This window comes from Microtus oregoni, unplaced genomic scaffold (genome assembly GCF_018167655.1).
Source record: "Microtus oregoni isolate MIOR12 unplaced genomic scaffold, Mior012 000037F_ref0000500, whole genome shotgun sequence".
Lineage (NCBI taxonomy): Eukaryota > Metazoa > Chordata > Mammalia > Rodentia > Cricetidae > Microtus > Microtus oregoni.
The window spans coordinates 15268920-15289214 of NW_024543096.1; the positions used below are offsets into that span (position 1 = coordinate 15268920).

General features: G+C 43.3%; 1 protein-coding gene across 1 annotated transcript in view; it reads right to left on the reverse strand.

Moving 5' to 3' along the window:
* Positions 1 to 260: 260 nt before the first annotated feature.
* Itgb6 (integrin subunit beta 6) overlaps positions 261 to 20295 on the reverse strand; it is an 80459-nt gene continuing 60424 nt past the window's right edge. The window contains exons 13-16 of the mRNA XM_041631554.1: positions 19320 to 19411; positions 14768 to 14887; positions 6997 to 7163; positions 261 to 2442 (exon numbers count right to left, since the gene is read on the reverse strand). Of these exons, the coding sequence (XP_041487488.1) occupies positions 2344 to 2442; positions 6997 to 7163; positions 14768 to 14887; positions 19320 to 19411 (478 nt within the window). The 3' untranslated portion in view covers positions 261 to 2343. The remainder of the gene's footprint in view (positions 2443 to 6996; positions 7164 to 14767; positions 14888 to 19319; positions 19412 to 20295) is intronic.

A 20295-nucleotide genomic window follows, 5' to 3' on the forward strand; every position in this document is an offset into this window, starting at 1 on the left:
TCTCGAACTCACAGAGATCCGCCTGCCTCTGCCTCTCGAGTGCTGGGATTAAAGGCGTGCGCCACCACTGCCCCGCTAAGAACTTGATTTTGCCCAATGTGGGATAATGTTCTGTTCTTCTCCTTGGCCCTTGACTGAAATCAGCAATGTACATCAGAGTAAGCCACAGAAAGATCCAGAGATATAAGAAGAGGGTTTCATATGAAGTAAATAAAAGACACTCTCATCCAACCAAGGTTCACTGTTTAAATTATGTTTATTTATGCCAATGCAAAATACAATAAAACCACTTAAAAAAAAAACAACCATCTCATCTTCATGTAACATAACTCTTCAGTGAACAGAAGCACTACTGGCAATGTTTTGGCCTTTTCAAGGTCCTGCCTCAGGTCAAAACGGTATTTAGGGAAAGAAAAATTCTTCCTAATACACACGTGAAAGAAACCTCTATGTTTTAAAGTCTCATTTCAGCAGTAATGCAAAAATAGCACACACAGCCCTGTGTAATGGGGGCAGTGCTGCCGTATTATTGGGAGTGCCATATTATTGGGTCGTTCAGGGATCCAAGGAGATTCATTCAGCTTTTTCTTTTAGGTTTAGCTGTGTACTAACTGACTAATTTACCTGAGTTATTTAAAAAATCCAGAAAAGAAAGACTCCAGACAATCAAAACATACACAGACATATCGGGAAGGAGTGAAGGAACTTTGAGACTAAGTTGACAATCCAGTGGATGACCATGAAGCCGCCACTCTGAAGAAGCTGCTCATCTAGTGAATGGTTTCACGTGACTTATCCAGTCACGTGACTATCCACAATGCGCAAAAATCTAGCAACTGGCCCGCATACCAGGGACCTAAGCGCTATTTGTTTCGTGTCAGTAGACTTTCAAACTAAGATAGTTATGCCATAACTAACACAAGCCTTCTATCGTTTTACTGACAAAAGAGTATTAAGGCAGTAGGGAGAGCAAAGGCTTGGCGTTAGAAGATGGAGAGTCTGTCCCCGGCTCTTCCGCCTACGCTCTGAGCTTCTCTGTGGAGATCTAGCGAGAGCAAAGAGCTTTGCAATGCAGCAGTAACCAGAAGAAACAAAAAGTCTCCAGCGACTTCCTCTCCATTCTGCTACTGAATTGCTGACTGCCGGTGTAGATTTTGTAAGTGGTTTTTACTTTTTAGAGCCTGTGGGTGACAAATTCAGCCCGTGAAGCTGGGCTGTGAATGCTGGGTGGTGTGGACGGGATGGCAATGTCCTACGGGAAGCCCAGACTCCATGAGGGACATGCTGGGTGTAAAGTCATGTGACCTTTTATTCTATTACCCAAGGTTCCTTTTATAGTCCTGAAACTTTTTTTGATAAGCTAACCACTTTGAGTTATTTTTAAATGGACACTTTCATATGACAAAGGTGGAGTTTTGAAGACTGTGAAGCTGGGTGAAACAATTAAGAAATATGGAAGGATGGAGGGGGGACTTGGGGACAAGAGTGAAACTGAGCATATTAGACCCTGTCTTCAGTCTTACTAGCAACATAATTTATAAATTACTCCTTCCTCATCTGTGAAACAAAACACTTGTTTGTGTAAATAACTTGTAAGTGAACAAATCTAAGGCAATTACTAACATTTAGTTTTCAATCTTTCACTTGGGATATTACAGGAAGAACTGTATTCTTTCTGTGGATGAGAAACCAGAATCTCATTTCTCGTACTTAAAAAAAAAAAATTGCCTAGCATGATGTGGTACACACCTTTCATCCCAGTACTCAGGAGGCAGAGGCAGGCAGATCTTGGTGAGTTCAGGGTCAGCCTGGTCAATTCCAGAACAGCCAGGACTTTGTAGAGAGACCCTGTCTCAAAGAACCCCAAACCAAAACTAAAAAACCAACCAACCAAACAAACAAAAATCCTCCAGGAAATGGGAGATTTTTCTGCATGTTTAGAAAAAGCAGTCAGTGTGGGTACAGAATAGAACCATAAGGACTCGGTGACTTTGTGGAGACAAAGGTTTTAGGTAGCTGGATTTAGGAAGCAAATGAGATTATAATTCTGAACATTTTTCAAATGCAAATCAAGTCCCCATGAACCATTTTGATGATGTTTTTTTGAGGCATCAGTGCAACAGGGTTCATATTCCTCAAGCGATCTTGAATTCACCTCTTCACTTAGGATATTCTTCTCTTGATTCTTTTGAACCTGCCAACAGTGTCTCACCTTCAAGCTGAGAATGCCTGATCTCCAAATGACCTAGTATTATCTTAAGTCAACAAAGAAAGGCAAATCAAGCAGTGCATTAACCTTTAACATCAGTGAAGTTGACTTTCCCCTGGCCGAAGGAGGTCTGTTTACCCATCTATGGAGAAGCCAGGCTTGTGCTTTTCCCTGTGTTTGTAGGTCACGTTCTTAAAAGTACTGGTGGAGCCTCTGTACAGCGGATTGGTTCCCTAAAGGACAGGGGGAAAAGGGTTCAAAAAAAAAAAGATACATTTTGTTATTATACCACTTTAATATCTTCAAATGTTTACATTGTAGTTCAAATTGGAGTGTCAAGCTCAATCTTGGAAGTTATTTGAATGATTTTCGATAAATTTTAATTTTATTCAGCTTTATTTCATTTTTTGGTGTGGCACATGCATATGCATACTTCTAAAATTATTATTTTTAATTTTATTGTACTTAATTACTTAGAAGAGGGGCATTCATGTGCCAGTATGCCTGTGGAGGTCAGAGGGCACCTGTGCAGGTCAGAGGGTACTTGTGGAGGTCAGAGGGTACCTGGAAGCCATTTCTCACCTTCCATCATGTAGGTTCTGAGATCAAACTGAGTCCAGCAGGCTTGGTCACAAGCTCCATTACCCTTAAAGCCATTCTTCCTGGCCCTCTGCCTTATGTTTTGAAACAGAGTCTCTTGCTTAGCCTGGAGCTCACCGATTTGGCTAGACTGGCAGGCTAGCAATCTCCAGGGCTGTTTGTGTAAGGAACACCAACACACTCATAGTCACCCCCTTCTATACTCTGTGAAGAAGCCCAGTACACTCAGTGGTCCTGTAGAATAAACTGTGCCTGGTTTATCATGGGGCTTTAGGAAGAAAGTGTATATAGCTTTCAACTCCCTGGGGGAAGGAATTTTATCTACTACTTGACAAAGCAAAATCGTATTTGTTCTCCGAAGAATGAGGGAAACAGACACATCTCCTGGAACCATCCCACTCAGAAGCTGCTTCTGTCCTACTGAGAGCCAGTGTCCCAACCTTTGAGAAAGTGCCATGTTGCCTTTGGTCATATGACTTCAGAGAGTCAGATGCCATCTCTGTATTGAGGGTAAGTAGAGGTAGTTCCGTGGCTAGAGTCCATGGCGGGTAAAAGCTGGGTTGCTGTACTGTCTCTACTCCTAAAGTCTGTCTGGCTAGTTAATCCAGCTGCCACAAGAATTAAGAGCTCTTAAAGATTCAGAGAAACTTGTGTGGTCTCAGGTAGGTGTAGAGTCTCTTTTGCAATAACATTCAGAAGACGTTTTATGAAGTTTAAGGAAGAGAAATTAGTTGACAAAGTAGTCAATTGAAGAGACAGAGTTGGATAGCATGAGCTGCGGGTGGGGATGCAGGCTGAAGCCTGGACGAAAGAGAGATAGGGAGGTTAGGGAATAGGAAAATAAATTGGCTGTGATCTGGGCCTGCTTAGATTTTTGTTTGTAGGCCCCACTCCATAGCTGTCAATCATACTAAAATGTACCTACTTCCCTCATGAAGAAGAATTGTAATGTGTGTGTGTGCACGTGCTAAACATGTGTGTGCAGGTATGCTTGCTTATGTGTGGCATGTGTATAAGCAGCAAGAGGTCAGTGCTGGGTGTCGTCTTCTATCCCACCCCCGCTTTGAGACAGTCTCTCAGTGCTGTGGAGCTCACCATTTTGGCTAGACTGACTGGCCAGTGAGCCCTAGGATTTTGCCTGTTTCCAAGTCCTTCAGCACTAGGGTTGCAGATTTGAGTTGAGGGTCTGACTTTTACAAGGGCGTTGGGGATGTAAACTCAGGTCTTCTTTCTTGCAAGCTTTACCCACTGAGGCTCTCTGTAACCCCACAAAATAGATTTTAAAGTACTCTAAAGGGGATGACGCAATGTCATTTTGTAGATTGTTAACCATTCACTTTTATGAAGTTTTTGTTTCTTTTTTTTTTTTTTGGTTTTTCGAGACAGGGTTTCTCTGTGGTTTTGGAGCCTGTCCTGGAACTAGCTCTTGTAGACCAGGCTGGTCTCGAACTCACAGAGATCCGCCTGCCTCTGCCTCCCGAGTGCTGGGATTAAAGGCGTGCGCCACCACCGCCCGGCTTGTTTCTTTTTAAATTACTTCATTTACTCAAGTCTGGGATAGTTCAGGGGTCCCTTGTGTACGGTCAATGGACTAAGATTCCACCCTAGTAGGAAGGTAAGGGAGATATGGAACCCAGAGAAGGAAAGGTTCACAGCACTGCTGAGGTGGGGGAAGGAGGTGTGTACTGACCTCAGACGGTGATCAGAGCTCAGGAGAGCATGCTAGGGTTGGGTTTTGTCAGCAGATGCGAAAATGGCCAGTACCATATTTATTATTGACCTTTGTGGGATGTCCAGTTGAGACTCAGGCTTAACGCCTGCTTTATGGTGGGGGAGTGTCCACTTTTAGACAAGGCTGGTTCTAAGTGTGTAAGGTGTCCAGGCCGAGTTTCTCCAGAACATCTAGCCTAAGCCTGGATTCTGGCAGCCAGTGGCATATTTCTGAGGCTTGAGCAAAAGCGGTAACGAGAAGGCTCCATCATGGCTCACAGCTTCCTTAGTGACTGCCTAACTGCGACCTGTAAACCCGATTTGCTTAGGACAGAACAAAGTCAATCCATGGCTGCAAGAAATGGCGGGAGAACCTTTTTTTTTTTCTGTCACAAGTCCACTTGTTTTCCAGAAGAAAAACTGTCAAATCAAAGATGAATTTAAATGTCTTCTATTTGTATTTCCAGAAGAAAAATGCTGAGTTTTTTTTAATGTAATAAAAGATAACCTTTCTTTATAGTCCTGACAAAATGTTTCAGGGGGCAAGAGCCAAGATGTGTCTTCAACTCTGTCCCCTTATGAGTCTGTGGAGCTCGATGGGTCAGGTGACTGCGCTGTTTTTTCTGTCCTGCTTTTTAAGACTTAGTTAAGTTCACCCCTTGAGAAGAAATAGGTTTTAGATAAAAACTGAATTAAACTGAAGACCTTTAAGTGTACGCGCCAAGCATACATTTGTCCCAGGAAGAGGATGTGTTAGTGAAATTAGGGCTGAATATTGAATTGAACCTCTTTTGCATGTAAATGAATAATTATTACCTGGTCATCATCTAGTCGGGAACATCAAACATTTGTTATTCAAAGAAACTCAATTTGACGGGGAAATAATATTTTCCATTTATGCTTTTATCTGTCTAATATGTGGTTTTGTCCCATTTTAGACGAAGAAACAGCTAAATTTAGGCATTTGAATTTCAGTCATGTTTAGCTTCCTGAGGGAGAACAATTCATGTTTTGGGGGAAATTAACTGTTAATTAAAACGTTATTCTAAAGATATTAATCATTTGTCAGTACTCACACCCGCGTCGGAGAGCATTAAAATATGCTGGTTAGTAGACACGCATCACAAAACAGCCAAGGGCTTGCTGGCAGAATCAGAATACCCACCTCATTATTTCCAGACGCTTCAAACGAAGGCTGTTAGAACGAATTCATGATTGGGGCTCAACTCTACCTGTACCAAGACTTTGGGGAGACCTGAACTTTTGGCTGAATTCTTTTAAGTACAACACCTGTTCTCATTTCTCCTCACTCCTACACACCAGTTTCCTCACTAAAAACTACAGACTGTACACTCAGGAAGTCACCAGGCCTTGGTGAAATCTGATCAAATCAAACATACATCCTTGCTATCATTCTAGTATCTAGAGTACATCAAACTTTCCTCAGTCGTCTTAAAAACAAAATCTTACATCCGGACCCTTCCAAGTCAGGACTCAGACTGGGTCCATAGATCACATTTGTTCATTATAACTAAAGCATTTTTACAAAGATGAGGTAGATTAAATTTTATTAGCTTTTCCCCTGAGATGTACATTATGATTAGTTTGAAATCATCCCACCCATTATAAATGTTCATTATCAAAAATGGAAAATTCTATTTTCTTTCAGAACTGAGGAGAGCCATATAGGGGAAATAGTGTTGCCATCAATTTATTTAGGCAGATGAACCCAAAGGCACATTGTGTTTGCCTGTGTTTTCTCCAGCGAGTTCGCTGTTGTTGGAATCAGTGATGTAAGGTAATTGCTATTAGATAGCTAGACACACCATTAGAGATTGAGAGATGAAATTAAAACCATGAAATTGTTTCCAGGGGTCTCTAGAAATGTAATTATCTCTTCCTGTGGAAAAGCAACACTGAAAACTGTAGTCTTGTTTTCTGTTTGCCTACTGAGAAGACATTTAAATTATATCATTGAATACATATATTTAGAAGTTTATTTCATGTAGCTACTTAAATTTTATGTTATTTGGGAAAAAACTGCTTGGTGTTTAAAAAGGCTTATCAATGTTGTTTTGTCGCCCATGATATCAGCAACAAGTATTTCCATGGAAATTGGCATGAACAGTCACAGTCTCCATTAACATTATCCCATTAGCCGGCATATAATCAATTTGCAGAAAAGTTTAGCTATAGAACCTAGGCTCTATTTAATGAGGTCGCCTCCACGACAGCCCTAAGCCACCATAGCAGGAGATTCATGAGCCTCCCCAGGTGTTACAAGCCCACCACACTGAGACATCGGGTGTCGTGAGGACAACCCGGAACCAGACAATGGGCTCTTCTGGCTCGCTAAGCAAGAGAGAAATGAAAGCTGCTGGGGCTACACAGAGAGTGGTCATGGACAACTGACCTCTTCTTTTCTACAGGGCATGGCTGAGTCCCCCATCATTTTCAGGTCCCCCGAGTTCACATACCGTTTGCCACTTGGCCTTTGATCGTTCTGCTTCGAACTTAGCGACTTCCTTCCGGTCGTGCAATGACACCAGCAACTTCCAAATGCACAGTAGGACGACTCCGATGAGCAGGATAGCCAGCGACACTCCCAACATGATCATGGGGATGTTTGGAGGTTTGGGGCAGTCTGTGGAGCAGATGGAATAATCTTTAGAAGCTGTGACAATTAGTGTTTTGCACTGAACACATTGTACAATTCTTCTCTCTCTAAGCTACACCCCCATCTTATGGAATGGAAAGACCTTACTCACTGGGTTTTTCAAGTCACGTATTTTCTACAGGAGAGGGAAAATAGTGATATCTTCTTGTTCTGTTGAACTTTTTTCTTCTAAAACTGAGCTACTTGTTTTAAAGAGAGCTTTGTATTTAGTCTCAGTGGAATAAAAGTTTCACAACAATTAAAAAATGAATTTATAACCAGCCTTCCATATCATTGGTTTTGCATGCACAGATTCAACAAACTATGGATTGAAAATATGTCTTTATCAGGCACGCCCTGTCTTTCCCCTTGCTGTTGCTCTCTAAATAGTAAGTGTAATATATATTCGATAGCAGACACATTGCACTGGCTTTCAATCTTCGTTCTTTCTTTCCTTCCTTCCTTCTTTCTTCCCTCCCTACCTCTCCCCCTTCCTTCCTTCCTTCCTTCCTTCCTTCCTTCTTTTCTTCCTATTTTCTTCCTTTCCCTCCCTCCTTTCTTCCTTTCTTCTATTTAACATCTCTTGCATCACAGGCTAGCCTCAAACTCTACAGCCAAGGATGACCTTGAACACTTGAACTTCCTGCCTTTTTCTCCCCAGTGTGGGATTACAGATGTGCCATACTATGCCTAGTTTTATACAATGCTGGGGATTGAACCCAGAGCTTCATTTGTGCAAGGCAAGCACTCTACTAACTTACATCTCAAACCCTGCATCATATTTTGCAAGAAACCTAGAAATGATTCCAGGTATGTGGGAAGACATGTAAATTCTATGCCAGTATAAGGGCCTTCAGTATTCACAGGTTTTAGTTTCTTTGGCCCAGGAGGCTCTGGACCCAATCTCCTGCAGATACGGAGAGGTGACTCAATTGGACGGTTGACTTTAGAACTTTTATACAGCAGAGCGACAGTCTTGTCAAGGAGTTCATTGAATCATGAACAGTCTAATTATTTCATTATTTAATAATAAAAATTATTAGTCCTGCCCGGTTGCTCATGCCTGCAATCCCAGAATGCAGCAGGCAGATACAGAACATGTTGAAGACCAACTTGAGCTCCACAGTGAAACCGTGTCTCACAAACAGAGGACTGGGAGTGTGGAACACTTGCTTAGCATGTGCAAAGGTTCAGGTTCCACCTCCAGAACAGAAAAGATTCCCCTTTACTGTGGGATCCTTGCCCCTTACCCCTGTAAAGACAGAAGATAATCATAGCTTTCTGTTTTGTACAATGCTGATTTCCTAGACTAGAAGAGGGTGGGTTCAATTCTCATCTGATGTACAGTCGCTGTTTGGATTCAATCCTTGAGTCCCTTGACCTCATCTGTGAAATAAAGCACAGCGCTCCCTCGATTGCCCTGATGACATGTTGAGGTAGTCTTGCTTATCAAAACCACAGCCTCCTAGACCCCTCCCCAAAATATTGTTTCAGTGGGTTTTGGGTAATACCACAGGATATATATTATTAATCGTATCTAAGTCACTCTTACGAGCAGGGAAGTGTAGGGAATCAGATATTCTCAACTTGAAGATTTTATGAAATTTTATTTTGGCTCGACGGATGGTATAAAGTAGTTTTGCAGTTACAGTGCACCTTCCTCCATTGCCAGTAAGATCACTGATCGCCCTTGCAATGTGCCAGCAAGATGATAAATCTCTTAATGGAACATTATAATTAAGCCCTTCTTTTGCTTTCCTGGGAAGAAAGTCCACATCAAATGATCATTAAATATCTGCATCCCACCACAGGAAGTGAGGCCACACCCCACAGTCGGTGGGGGAGAAATGAACCCCGCTTATTCTAGCTTCCAAAACGTCACTCTTAAATAGTTAATAATGGAGAGTTGAACACCGAGGATGGATCAAGTGGCTTTTCAGACCCGAATCTGAATAACCCTCTAGTGGCATGATGCCTAATCTCATATACTTTTTCTGGGTGGAAAACCATGGAGGTACATTGTGAAGAAACAAGCAGAATTGAATGGCCTGCTTACGATAGTACCAAGGGCTAATGGAGGTACTGTAGCCAGCAAATGAAGCATGGCTGAGTCCCTGGGAAAATATACGGACCCAGCTATATCTTTGGCTAAGCAATGTTCATATTGCTCCTGTTCACAGCAGGACACAGTTTGCGAGGACCTGCAGCTGGAGAGAGAATCAGGAGGATGCTCAAGTAGGGAGTCAATGAGGAGAAGGTGTGGCTTGGGAGAGAGAATCGTTTTAAGAACCTAAGGTCCTAGGCTACTGTGAATTTCTCAAGAAAAGATTTCCACCCGTGTTCCGAGGCAGGTTTTCACAGCACAGGCCTCTACCTCCCATGCTCTGCATGATATTCCTTTGGGGCTCAGACTGAAGAGCGCTAACTAGGCGGGAGGAGAGGGGTAGCTCTGCTCCTGTGTGTAATACCACCTGTCAAGTTGGGTCACAGCTGTACCTAACGCTGAGGTCCTGACCACCTAATTCTTAGCTCTGGCTAAGCTGGTAGCTGAACCATATGTAGCTCTCAGGCACTGGCAATGTGACATCTGAAGCAGGTTGTACTACAAATCCTAAACAGTTATCTCACAGTCTAAGTATGAAAAATGTAAAATCTAAATGATTTTTATGTTGTTTTCCATGTTGAAATGAGAATATTTTCGACTCAAAGGTAAAGAAAACTAACTTCACCTATTTTCTTTTTGACTTTTTAATGAGGCTTCTAGAAAACATCACGTTTCATCCAGAGCTTGCCTTGACCGTCCTGTTGGACAATGCTAACAACGTCATTTAGGGTCAGGTATTTATTACAGTTGTGCACCCAGTGGGAGGCAGTGTAGCACAGTGGTTAAGAGCCTGGGCTCTAAGCCGGGCTGTCAGAGTTCCCCAGGCAAGGAGTTCTGGGAGTAATTACTGCAAGACCAAGCAGTACCCTTGTTTTCATGCCTCAGTTTCCTCTCCTGTAGGTCAAGAATAACACTAGTGCCCCCTTTGTAGGGCTGTTGAAGATAGTGATTCAGCAGGAGCAGAAGAAGAGAGAGCACGAGCAAGGAACTCAGGACCGCGAGGGGTGCACCCACACACTGAGACAATGGGGATGTTCTATTGGGAACTCACCAAGGCCAGCTGGACTGGGTCTGAAAAAGCATGGGATAAAACCAGACTTGCTGAACATAGCGGACAATGAGGAATACTGAGAATTCAAGAACAATGGCACTGGGTTTTGATCCTACTGCACGTACTGGCTTTGTGGGAGCCTAGGCAGTTTGGATGCTCACCTTACTAGACCTGGATGGAGGTGGGAGATCCTTGGACTCCCCACAGGGCAGGGAACCCTGACTGCTCTTTGGGGTGATGAGAGAGGGGGAGTTGATTGGGGGAGGGGGAGGGAAATGGGAGGCGGAAGCGGGGAGGAGACAGAAATCTTTAATAAATAAATAAATTAATTAATTAAAAAAATAAAAAAATAAGCAAAGATAGTGATTCAGCACATAAGAAACACGAGGAGTGACATGGGGGTTAGTAAGGGCCCCATAAACACAGGGACAGTGACCACACGTGTATTCCTCTCCCTTTTCTGTCTCCCAGAAGGCAAAAGCCTGGATCGTCCAAGCTCAATTCGCAGATGTATCACCTGCAGTGGCTGGCTTCTTCCAGCAAAGAAGGCTTGGCTGTCATATTTTTTATATCTTATATGACTTGTAGGCTCTGACATGCTGTCCCAGTGGTTCTCAATCTGGGGGTCACAATCCCTTTAGGGGGTCCAACCCCTTCCCATGTGTAGTCTAAGACCATGGGAATACACAGATGTTTACATTATGTTTTATAACAGTAGCAAAATTACCTTTACAAAGTAGCAACAAAAATAATTTTATGGTTGGGGTAGGGTCACCACAACATGAGGAACTGTATTAAAGGGCTGCAGCCTTAAGGAAGTTGAGGACCACTGCTCTATCCAGATACAGAAGGAAGATGAGGGATGTAAGGTTGTGCCTGCATCCTCAGCAACAGCAAGCATGCTGGACCAGCTCCCTTTCAGCTTGCTTAGAGGACACTGGGAAGCATTAACCTCTCCCTGCTTTTTCCTGGTTTTCATTTGACCTTCTTTCTCATTCTGGTTTCTAACTTGAGAGCCACAGGTCTCAGCTTAGGGAGGAAGGAACTCCTGACACCTTGGGGCTTCTGGAAGCACCAGGCCTGCCCAGGAATGGGACATTTGAGGTATTTTTGGGCCTGTCAGGAGATCTTGTGAAATCTCAGGGAGATTGTTTTTCCTTCTCTTCCGCTTACTACAGAAGACTAGGGGATAAATAAGACACTACAATAGAAAGGCACCCGGACATCTGTGCGTCCTCTGACGGATGGCGTGTTGGTGCGCTTCTCACACTGTGTACAAGAATAAAAGAACGAATAAGAGTTCAGTAACGAGACAGCATTGATCAGCTGAAGACACGTTCCACGGGTGGGGGAGGTGGGCACGAAAGAAAGAAAAAAGAAAATCAAGCCAGCCAAGCCCAGAAACCTGTAGCGGGGTGTAGGGATCAGAAAGGCAATACCTGCATCACCCAGAACACTGGCCAGCAAAGATATATAAGCCCGAGCAGGGGCCATCGAGAACCCCCACATTTTCTGAATCAGGAGGTGTAGGTGCCCTGCGGTCGTGGATCGAGAAGATGGTGAGCACTTTCTGAAGGAAGGGCTGCCTTTGCCAGTCGGAGTACTGCAGCAGGCCCGCGTCCCTGAGGTTCATGCCACACCGACCCGACCTCTCTTTTATCGGGTCAAAGCGAAGCTTGTTCTCGCTGGTACCAAGGTGGAATTTGTCTCTCTGATAGGCCTCACGCTCTGGAAGTGGGCGCGGTAAAGACCGTAGATACCAGTACCACGTTTGGACAGGACATGGCTGACAAAGGCGGCTTCAGAACCACCCAGCCTGGAACCTGGTTGGACAGGCTGCCAAGATGACGGGGCTTGCTGCCCCGCTTTGATGTCACATCTAGAGTCCAAGAGAGGGAGAGGTTCTTTAAACTTCAGTTTCTTTGTCGACCCAGACCATATGAGGTTGACCGCCTGGGACAGTAGGTAGCCCATCCTCTTTTCCCACTTCTGAGAGGCTTGTGTGCTTTACTGGTCTTCTGGCGAGAGGTTCTGCACCCGCTGGCTAGTCAACTGTAAGCAATGGTCCATTAGGACCTGCTGCAGCTTCAATATCTTCCCCGGAATCGTTCTGAAGACCTTCTTTCCAGAGGAGTTCTTTGCCAGCTGACCCTGGGGTTTGGCGTGGGTTCTTGCTCACGACTCTGACTCTGGGTACTTGTTCGGGCCTCAGCCTGGCTGGAACCCGCTCTTCTCCTTCAGTTCATCCCTGTGCAGTCTAAATCTCCACTGCTGACAGTGTCCTCGCTGTTCAGGGACAGCCTGCTCTCTCTCTCTTTTAAGAGTTCAAGAAACCCTGTTCTTTTTAACCCCAAGATTTGGGAGACAGAGAAAATGATGTCTCAAGACCATTCTGGGCTACACAAAATCAATGCAGAAACAAATCCAGGAGGAGGTGGTTCACACATTTAATCCCAGTACTAGAAAGTCACAGGCCTTTAGTCCCAGCACTAGAGGGAACGTAAACCAGGAGGAGAGAGGCTCTGATCTGCTGAGTCTGCAGTTGCCCAGCCTTGGTAGAGGTAAGACTTCTCTGATGGCTTGACTGCTTTGCTTTCCTGGTTTTCAGACTGAACCCCAATATCTGTCTCTGGGTTTCCATTATTCATGCTACAGAAACCCACACATGAAAACACGGCCTTCCACGGAAAGTCGCTTTGTTGTTCCGGATGTGATTTCCCAATAGAATCAATTTAAGGGGTGGTTTTGATTTCACGTTAACATGCTAAAATCACTACCACAACTACAAACACAGTGATGGGGGTTTGTAATTGTAACTGTATAAAGCTCATAATGAGGGGACAGGATTTTTTTTAGTTTTATGAAATAACTTGCTTATTACACAGTGTGACTCACCCGGCTTCCTTAACTGACTGCAAAATGCATTTTGTGTTTATATTTCTCAGAAATATGCCGGGAGTATCCTGCCCTCCCAAGAATCAAATCCACATCCCCAGTCATCCCCACACTTCACGAACTGTGCCCGACCTCCAGCTCTGTTGGCAGGATAATGTGACATTTCTCTGGCCATTTTCTTGATCGTAACATGAGGTTTAAACCCACTTTGCAGGTATTTGGTTTCTTTTCAACCTTTAGTGTGATCATCAATTTGATAGCTTTGATTTCAAGATCAGGACTTAACATTCTCCCAGCGCATTGAAAAGCAAGTCCACACAACAAACTCCATCCGCTGTGTGTTCTGCTGTTGTCTGGGCCGGACCTTGGGCTCCAAACCCCAGACTGATGAAGTCACTTAACACAGCTGTCATTTCTCTGGGACATTTTAGGGAGGGGTAGGTCACCGCGGAAGACAGAAAATGTGAGTCACCTGTGCGTGTTTCAGAACGCCGCCAGGGTTTGTTAGCACAGTGGCTCCAAAAGCGCCTGGACCATCTGTGCTAAGTTGGATTGTTGGAATGCAGACCCAGCGCATGCAGGCCTGCTGACTCGGGATAACAGCCTTTTAGATAAACAGGGGAGTCTGATACACACACAATTTGAAAGCTTCTTAAAGATGTGTTCTCCACTGCTTCCCTTTCCATGGTGTGTAAACTCGTCTTTTCCCTTAGCTGGAGATGAAATTTCTAGGGGTGCATAGGAAACTGATTCCACGAGTTGACAATGATTGAAAATCTACAAAAGCACAGAAACAATTGGCTCTTGGCTGCCCTGGTCTGACATCACTCAGTGGAGGCTGCCTCAAACTCAAAGCAAACCTCCTGCTTCATTCTCCTGAATATTGGCATTAGAGGTGTATGCTAGCTGTCCTGACACTTCGACATCTATAGCCATAACCTGATTTGCTGCCTGTGTCTTTCCTGATCCAAGAGTCTCTTTTAATGGACCATTGCTGGGAAGCCTCTTTTGGCATGTATATTACATCCATTGTTCCATTTATTCCTTGAGTTATCTCTTAAAAGTTTGTGCCACTGTTTTTCCCATTTTACAGATGAGGAAATAGAGGCTTGGAGAGGCAAGAAGATCCCACAATCTCAAGCGGTGATTGCACAATGAAACAGTTTTTGAACCACCACTTTAACTTGGTTTTAGAATCTGTTACTCCTTCCTGCTAGGTTTTGTTTTTTTTTTTTTTTTTTTTTTTTTTCAGAAAAGCAAACCAGTTTGTATTTTGTTTTCTTGGTTCACCTCTCCTCAGGGCCAGCAGCTAGCTGTCAAGGAGGTGATGCTTGGGACAATGAAAGTTATCACGTTACCTCATCTTCATAAAAGACGCAGGAACACAACAAAAGCTTTAATGAAGGATCTTTTCAACCTTGGGAGAAGCCCTTTACCCCAAACTTTGAAATGTCTTTTCCTGGCAAGCCACCTGAAGTGACTGTCTGGGTGCCTCGAAAGGTAGTATCACTTGACCTTGACGATGGAACCCAAGCTACCCACCTTTCTCATTGATGCTGTGGATGATGGCCTTCCCCTCATTGTCTGTGGTTATTAGGAATGTAATAAGACATTCATTTTCTCCTTGTAGAGAGCAGGAAACAGAAGTATCCTTTGAAAAATCTGCAGGTGAAAGAATCATTCATTAGGGTAAATGAGATTTCAAAAGAGATCATTTTTAAAGCAAAACAGTATTGAGTCTTTCAGTATGCAAATTAGGGTTTTCAGTTCTGTCGGATGGGAACTGAGAAGCATAGCAGATGTGGTCAATCAGGACTGACCATCAGAATTCCCTCTGTCTGATGGAGGAAGACTTCAATCAAGAGAAAGCAGCACAGTGCAGGTGCCCACCACTGCCCGGGGGATAGAACGGCCATGATGATGGTAATGGGGGGGGGGGGGCAATGTGTTCCTCTCTGCTCAGAGCATCTGGGAGGTTGGCTAGGTGACACTCTGCTCGGGGCAGATGGACACTGATACTGGCAGAGAGGGCTTCTCCATGGTGCAGCCTGAATTGCTGGCTTGGCATTTGTCACATGGTGAGAAAAAATTAATATCAGGAAGCCGAGACAGAGGGGTTCTGTATCTCGGAGACCCGTAGGATAAAGGGGAGTCTCAGATGAAAAGGAACCCAGGTTCTCCGACACACAGTATACCTTCTTTCCTAAGAAGAAAGCGAGATCTTCCTCAAATGGTTTCCCAAACTGAATGTTTTCCCTTATGAAGCTTAAGAGTTAGAAATGTGAATTTCATGATAATTAGTAATAAAATTTTATTTATGGTGATAAAAATGTAAAACTCTTAGTTCACACATCAAAAATTCTGATGGTCCAGCTACTCTGCCAGATTCCTCTAGTATTTCTGAATTAAAGCAAACAGATTAGTTTTACAATTCTTATTCTAATTTGGAAATTCTTGATGAAACTATTAACAGTTTTTCAGAAACCTATAATTAAAATAACATTTGCTCTGAATCTAAACTTCTAAGACATATGCTCCAATAATAGTGTATTAAGACAGACTATGAAAATCAAACTATCCCAGGTAATCTTGGGCCTACTCTTTCTGGAGTGTGATTTTTTTTCCCCATTAGCTTAAATTTTTTTTTTTTCCAAAACAGGTTTTCTCTGTTTATCCTTAGCTGTCCTGGAACTTGCTCTGTAGACCAGGCTGGTCTTGAACTCAGAGATCCACCTGCCTCTGCCTCCCAAGTGCTAGGACTAAAGGTCTGTGATACCACTACCCAACAGCTTAAGTTTCTAAAAGGTATTGATAGAATTTGTGTGTATGTGTGTGTGCGCGTGTGTGTGCATTCTTACAAGAAAAAATAAAGAGCCTATTTAGGGCTATTTAGGGCGCAGAAATGCTAGCCATAAAATATAGAAATATTAAGTTGTCATTGTTTGTCTTTGCATTTAAATTTAAGAGAAACCCCTGATAGGTCCTGTGACTGATAAGCCCTTTATCATTCATGATAGTAGGGACTAGTAAATCAGAAATTCACCATTCTAAATGAGATAGATTTACATGGCCTGAACTGGTTTTGAACTCATTAGAAGCATCTCTTTATGTACATATCCATATTAAGAAATTTCATGCAAATTTTTCATGTTAGATCATTCCCATATGCATATAACAATCTTATTCACCTGGGTCTGGGAACCCAGCTTGGTTGTTCTAATGGGAGAGACTGTGATATGCACAGGACTCGGGCATTAGGTGGTTATTAGACTTATTAGAATAAACATTCTAATAAGATGTCTTGGATGAGGAGATTTGGGAAGCTTTTGGCAACTCAGCCTGTGTTATTTCATGTGTTTGATGGTAAATAGCAGGTACCCTTGTTCAAGTCATAGTTTGGTCCTCTTTATATGACTTTCACCTCTCCAGTGCTTAATTTCCACTCCAATAACTAAGATTCATGAAGTCTTGGAGTGTTTTGGCATTTTGGAGCATTTTCTTTCTTCAGTATTTGCTGCAGCAGTGAGAGCTCACACCCTCTTCTGAACTCAATGGGACGCCAAGCTTTCAGGCTGAACGTATGTGGCTGGTTTAGCCTCCTCACGTCAGTAATATTAATCCCGCTTCTCTATTTTCTTTCAAATGGCCGCATTGAAGCGTTGGGAGGCTTCCTTTGCTTGGCCAAGATTATTGAGGTTTTAATGGAACTGCAGATCTGACCTTTGATTCACAACTCCCCCCTTGTGCTTTAATTACTCCACCGTTCCTTTTCCTGACTTTTGCAGGCTAAATGGGCCCCGTTTTGCAGTGTTTGGGTGTTGAAATAGTATGATTGGATGTGCAATGAAAGATTTGCATAATTAGCCGCTAAGGTTTTCTTTTGTTCATAGAAAATGGCCCTTTCTTTCTTTCTCTTTCCCCTTCTTTGTGAGACCTGAATTACTGCCACTGAATAATACAGGGAAAAATAAGATCTCAGGCAGTCTGGGAAATCATGTTTAATGAAGGAAGGAAAACATATAAGTGGTGGTGGGGGTGGAGAGGCAGATCCAAAGAACGTAGAAAACATAAATGTCTGTATTGACTCACAACCCTGTGTTTTAAGACATCAGCTCTGGGATCAGTTAGCAGTTCTGGAAGTAAACGGTTTCCCAAAGGTGGTCATGGTGTGTGTTGAGGAGTGGTTCTCCTTTTGAGATACATTTGGATATCTCTTTTACATGAGTACCTCTCCTGGCCCTCTTGGAGACCCACACCCATATTTAATGTACATAGCAATTATGAAGACTTGTAAAGCTCTGGGATCCCGAGTTTCCCATTTCCAGAATGTATATGAATACATTGACTTATTGTGAATACATTTCGAAAATGTATATGACTGTGGGTGCTTTATTTTGTGAACTTTTCAGAGATAGTATCTGGTGGAGCAAGCTCTGAGTAACAAGGATCTGAGTGTCTGAATAATGGGGTAAATTAAGAAGCACGACTCCTTCAATAAAACAGAATGAATGTTAGATGTGCCCACCCAGGGCACAGATGCACAATGGGTAAATTCATGTGAGTTAGACAGTAGGTCTGTCTACTCCACGTCCTCAGCAGAGGAAAAGCGGGGCTAAGAGACCCTTAGATGAGGGAGGTCGTTTGTTCAAACTAGTGTGACAACGACCCAGTGTGACAACAACATCAGTGGGCTAGAAGTTCAAAATGATTTGTAAGGAGGCGATTGAAAAGGTGTCTTTTAACCTAACTTGGCCAGATCTCGTGTCGCCTCCTCACATTTGTCCAGATTAGTGCTTAGAGTGGGTTAATAATCCACTGGCTGATTTCAGTAATATCCTCCTCTCTTAAGGAGATGTCAGCCAAACCCAAAGAACATAAATGTTCTAAAAGCCACGTAAGCTAGCCTTTCTCCCCAGAGCGAGCATCTCTGCCAAAAACAGCGACTGCCCTGTTCACACCTGTGGCTGGCGAGCCGCTGCTTCATTTCCTTTTCAGCGCACACTGCCTGTCCCGTGTTGCTGGCGAATCGACTCCCAGTCATTTGCAGGCATTTTCTGCAACTTTTACTCATCTCCCAGAGACAGCTGGTGAATACCCCCGCTGCTGGGACGTGAGCCTGGAGGATGCTCTGAGATGCCTGCTAGTTACTGATGTGGAGATGCCACAAACGCTGCTCTTTCTCGGTGCTTTTATGTGCCTCACCTTTATCAGACAAAGCACACAGCATCTCATTCCATTCGCTGCTATTTGGCAGACTTATCCTTGGTCACCAGAAAAGCACAGATGAGGGGTTTTATGAGCACTCATCAGGCCCTGACCCACCCAGTAGCTCAACTGTAGCATCACTACAATTTTGAAGCATAGCGGCCATCTCCTTTGTTGTAAAGTCTCCACATCTCTTTTTAAATGTCTTTTCTCCTGCTCATCTAACATGCAGGGGCATTAAATATTTGGGATGAGATTTTGCCACTAGATCCTCATTTTAAATAATTAAACATGACAGGAAAGCAGAAGCCCAGCTCTCTTAGCAGTTAGAAGAGGGACTTCTTGAATTCGGAGGATTAGTCAAGAGGGATGGGGGGATGGATGGTGATGTAATACCCATGACTGGGAGGAAGTAAAATCACTAGGAGGAACAGTGGAGGGGTAGACAAAATCCAGCTAGCTCCTGAGCAGAACACTTCCAGGATCTGTAAAGTGCAGTCAGGCAAACCATTAGGGCAGGTTTTATCTTATCTTGACATAAAGCAAACCTGTGATATAGAAAAATTTCAGGCTGTCAATGGCAGTTAAGAGTCATTTCTTCCAATTTCTGTCTTACTAGTTTGGAAAACACAGCCTTGTAGAATTCACTAGGCACCCCTGTCAAGCAGGGGTGAACTCCCTAACAGAACCGAAGACTGATAGAATAGCCATGACTTTAAATTGCTTGCTTCTTGTGCCATTATTTCTTTAGAAAATGCATCTATCCTTCAAAAGGGGACAGAGAACCCCAGCACCTAGATCCTGGTAGAAATGAAGTCAAGATCCTGGGAGTCCCTTGACTCCCACGGTTTCTGCCTCTCAAGAGCTATGGATTTAAGACAAGGAGCACCTTCCTCGCTGATGGTGGCGCCGGTGGCTTGGCACTTCTCCATGCACTCTTGGTCCTGGCCATCTGCAGACAGGTAGCATTCGACGCAGCTTCTGTGGAGACAACAGAGTTCATCAGCTCATATGGTGGAGAACAGGCATGCAGTGGGCATACTGCTTTACTCTTCTCGATGGCGAGATTGACCTCTTTCAGAAAGAGTTGGGTGACTCCTAAGAGAATGCTAAATTGTTCTGACTCCTACTCCATACTTAGTGCTCCCTGAGTCAGCCTTGATGGCATTGTCTATTCTATAGTGACGGCTCCTGATTGGTTGAGAAAAAATACTTTAGTGTTTTAGCTATGCTTTCGTTTCACATAAGGGAGAGTTTATATCCATAAATATGACTAGAATCTAGGCAAAGTAATGAATTTCTTAACCCAAATGATCCATATCTCAGCAAGAATTCTAAGAGTGATGGGTGCTCTCAATTTATGTCAAATAGGATTATTCTAAAATTCAATTTTATGTTGCTCTTTTTGAATAAGTATAAATCTTGGTAGTGTGTTTCTAAGGCTTAGGATTTTAGCCTGGATCTTCATTAATTCAGGCTTCTAAATAAAAGATCGCTGCTTTTAGAAAGTATATTTCCAAGAATCCAAGGATTATAAGATGCCGATAGACAAAAGTAATATGTAAGCCTAGAATGTATCTTGTCCTACAAATAACTTTACAAATAGATTCAGTTTGTAGTAGGACAAATCTGCAGAAGTTTCTGTGTGCATACACATGGCTGGGGTATGGGCGGTCTTCAAAGGACTTAATGCTCATGCCCATGGGATGTCGGCTGAAGCTGTATTACCTTTGTGAGGACACCCAACCGTAAAATTATTTCACTGTTAACTTCATAGCTGCACTTTTCTGTTCTGAATCTTAATGTAAATATCTGATAAGCAGGATGTCTGATATGTGACTCCTCTTGGGATTCGAGACCCACAG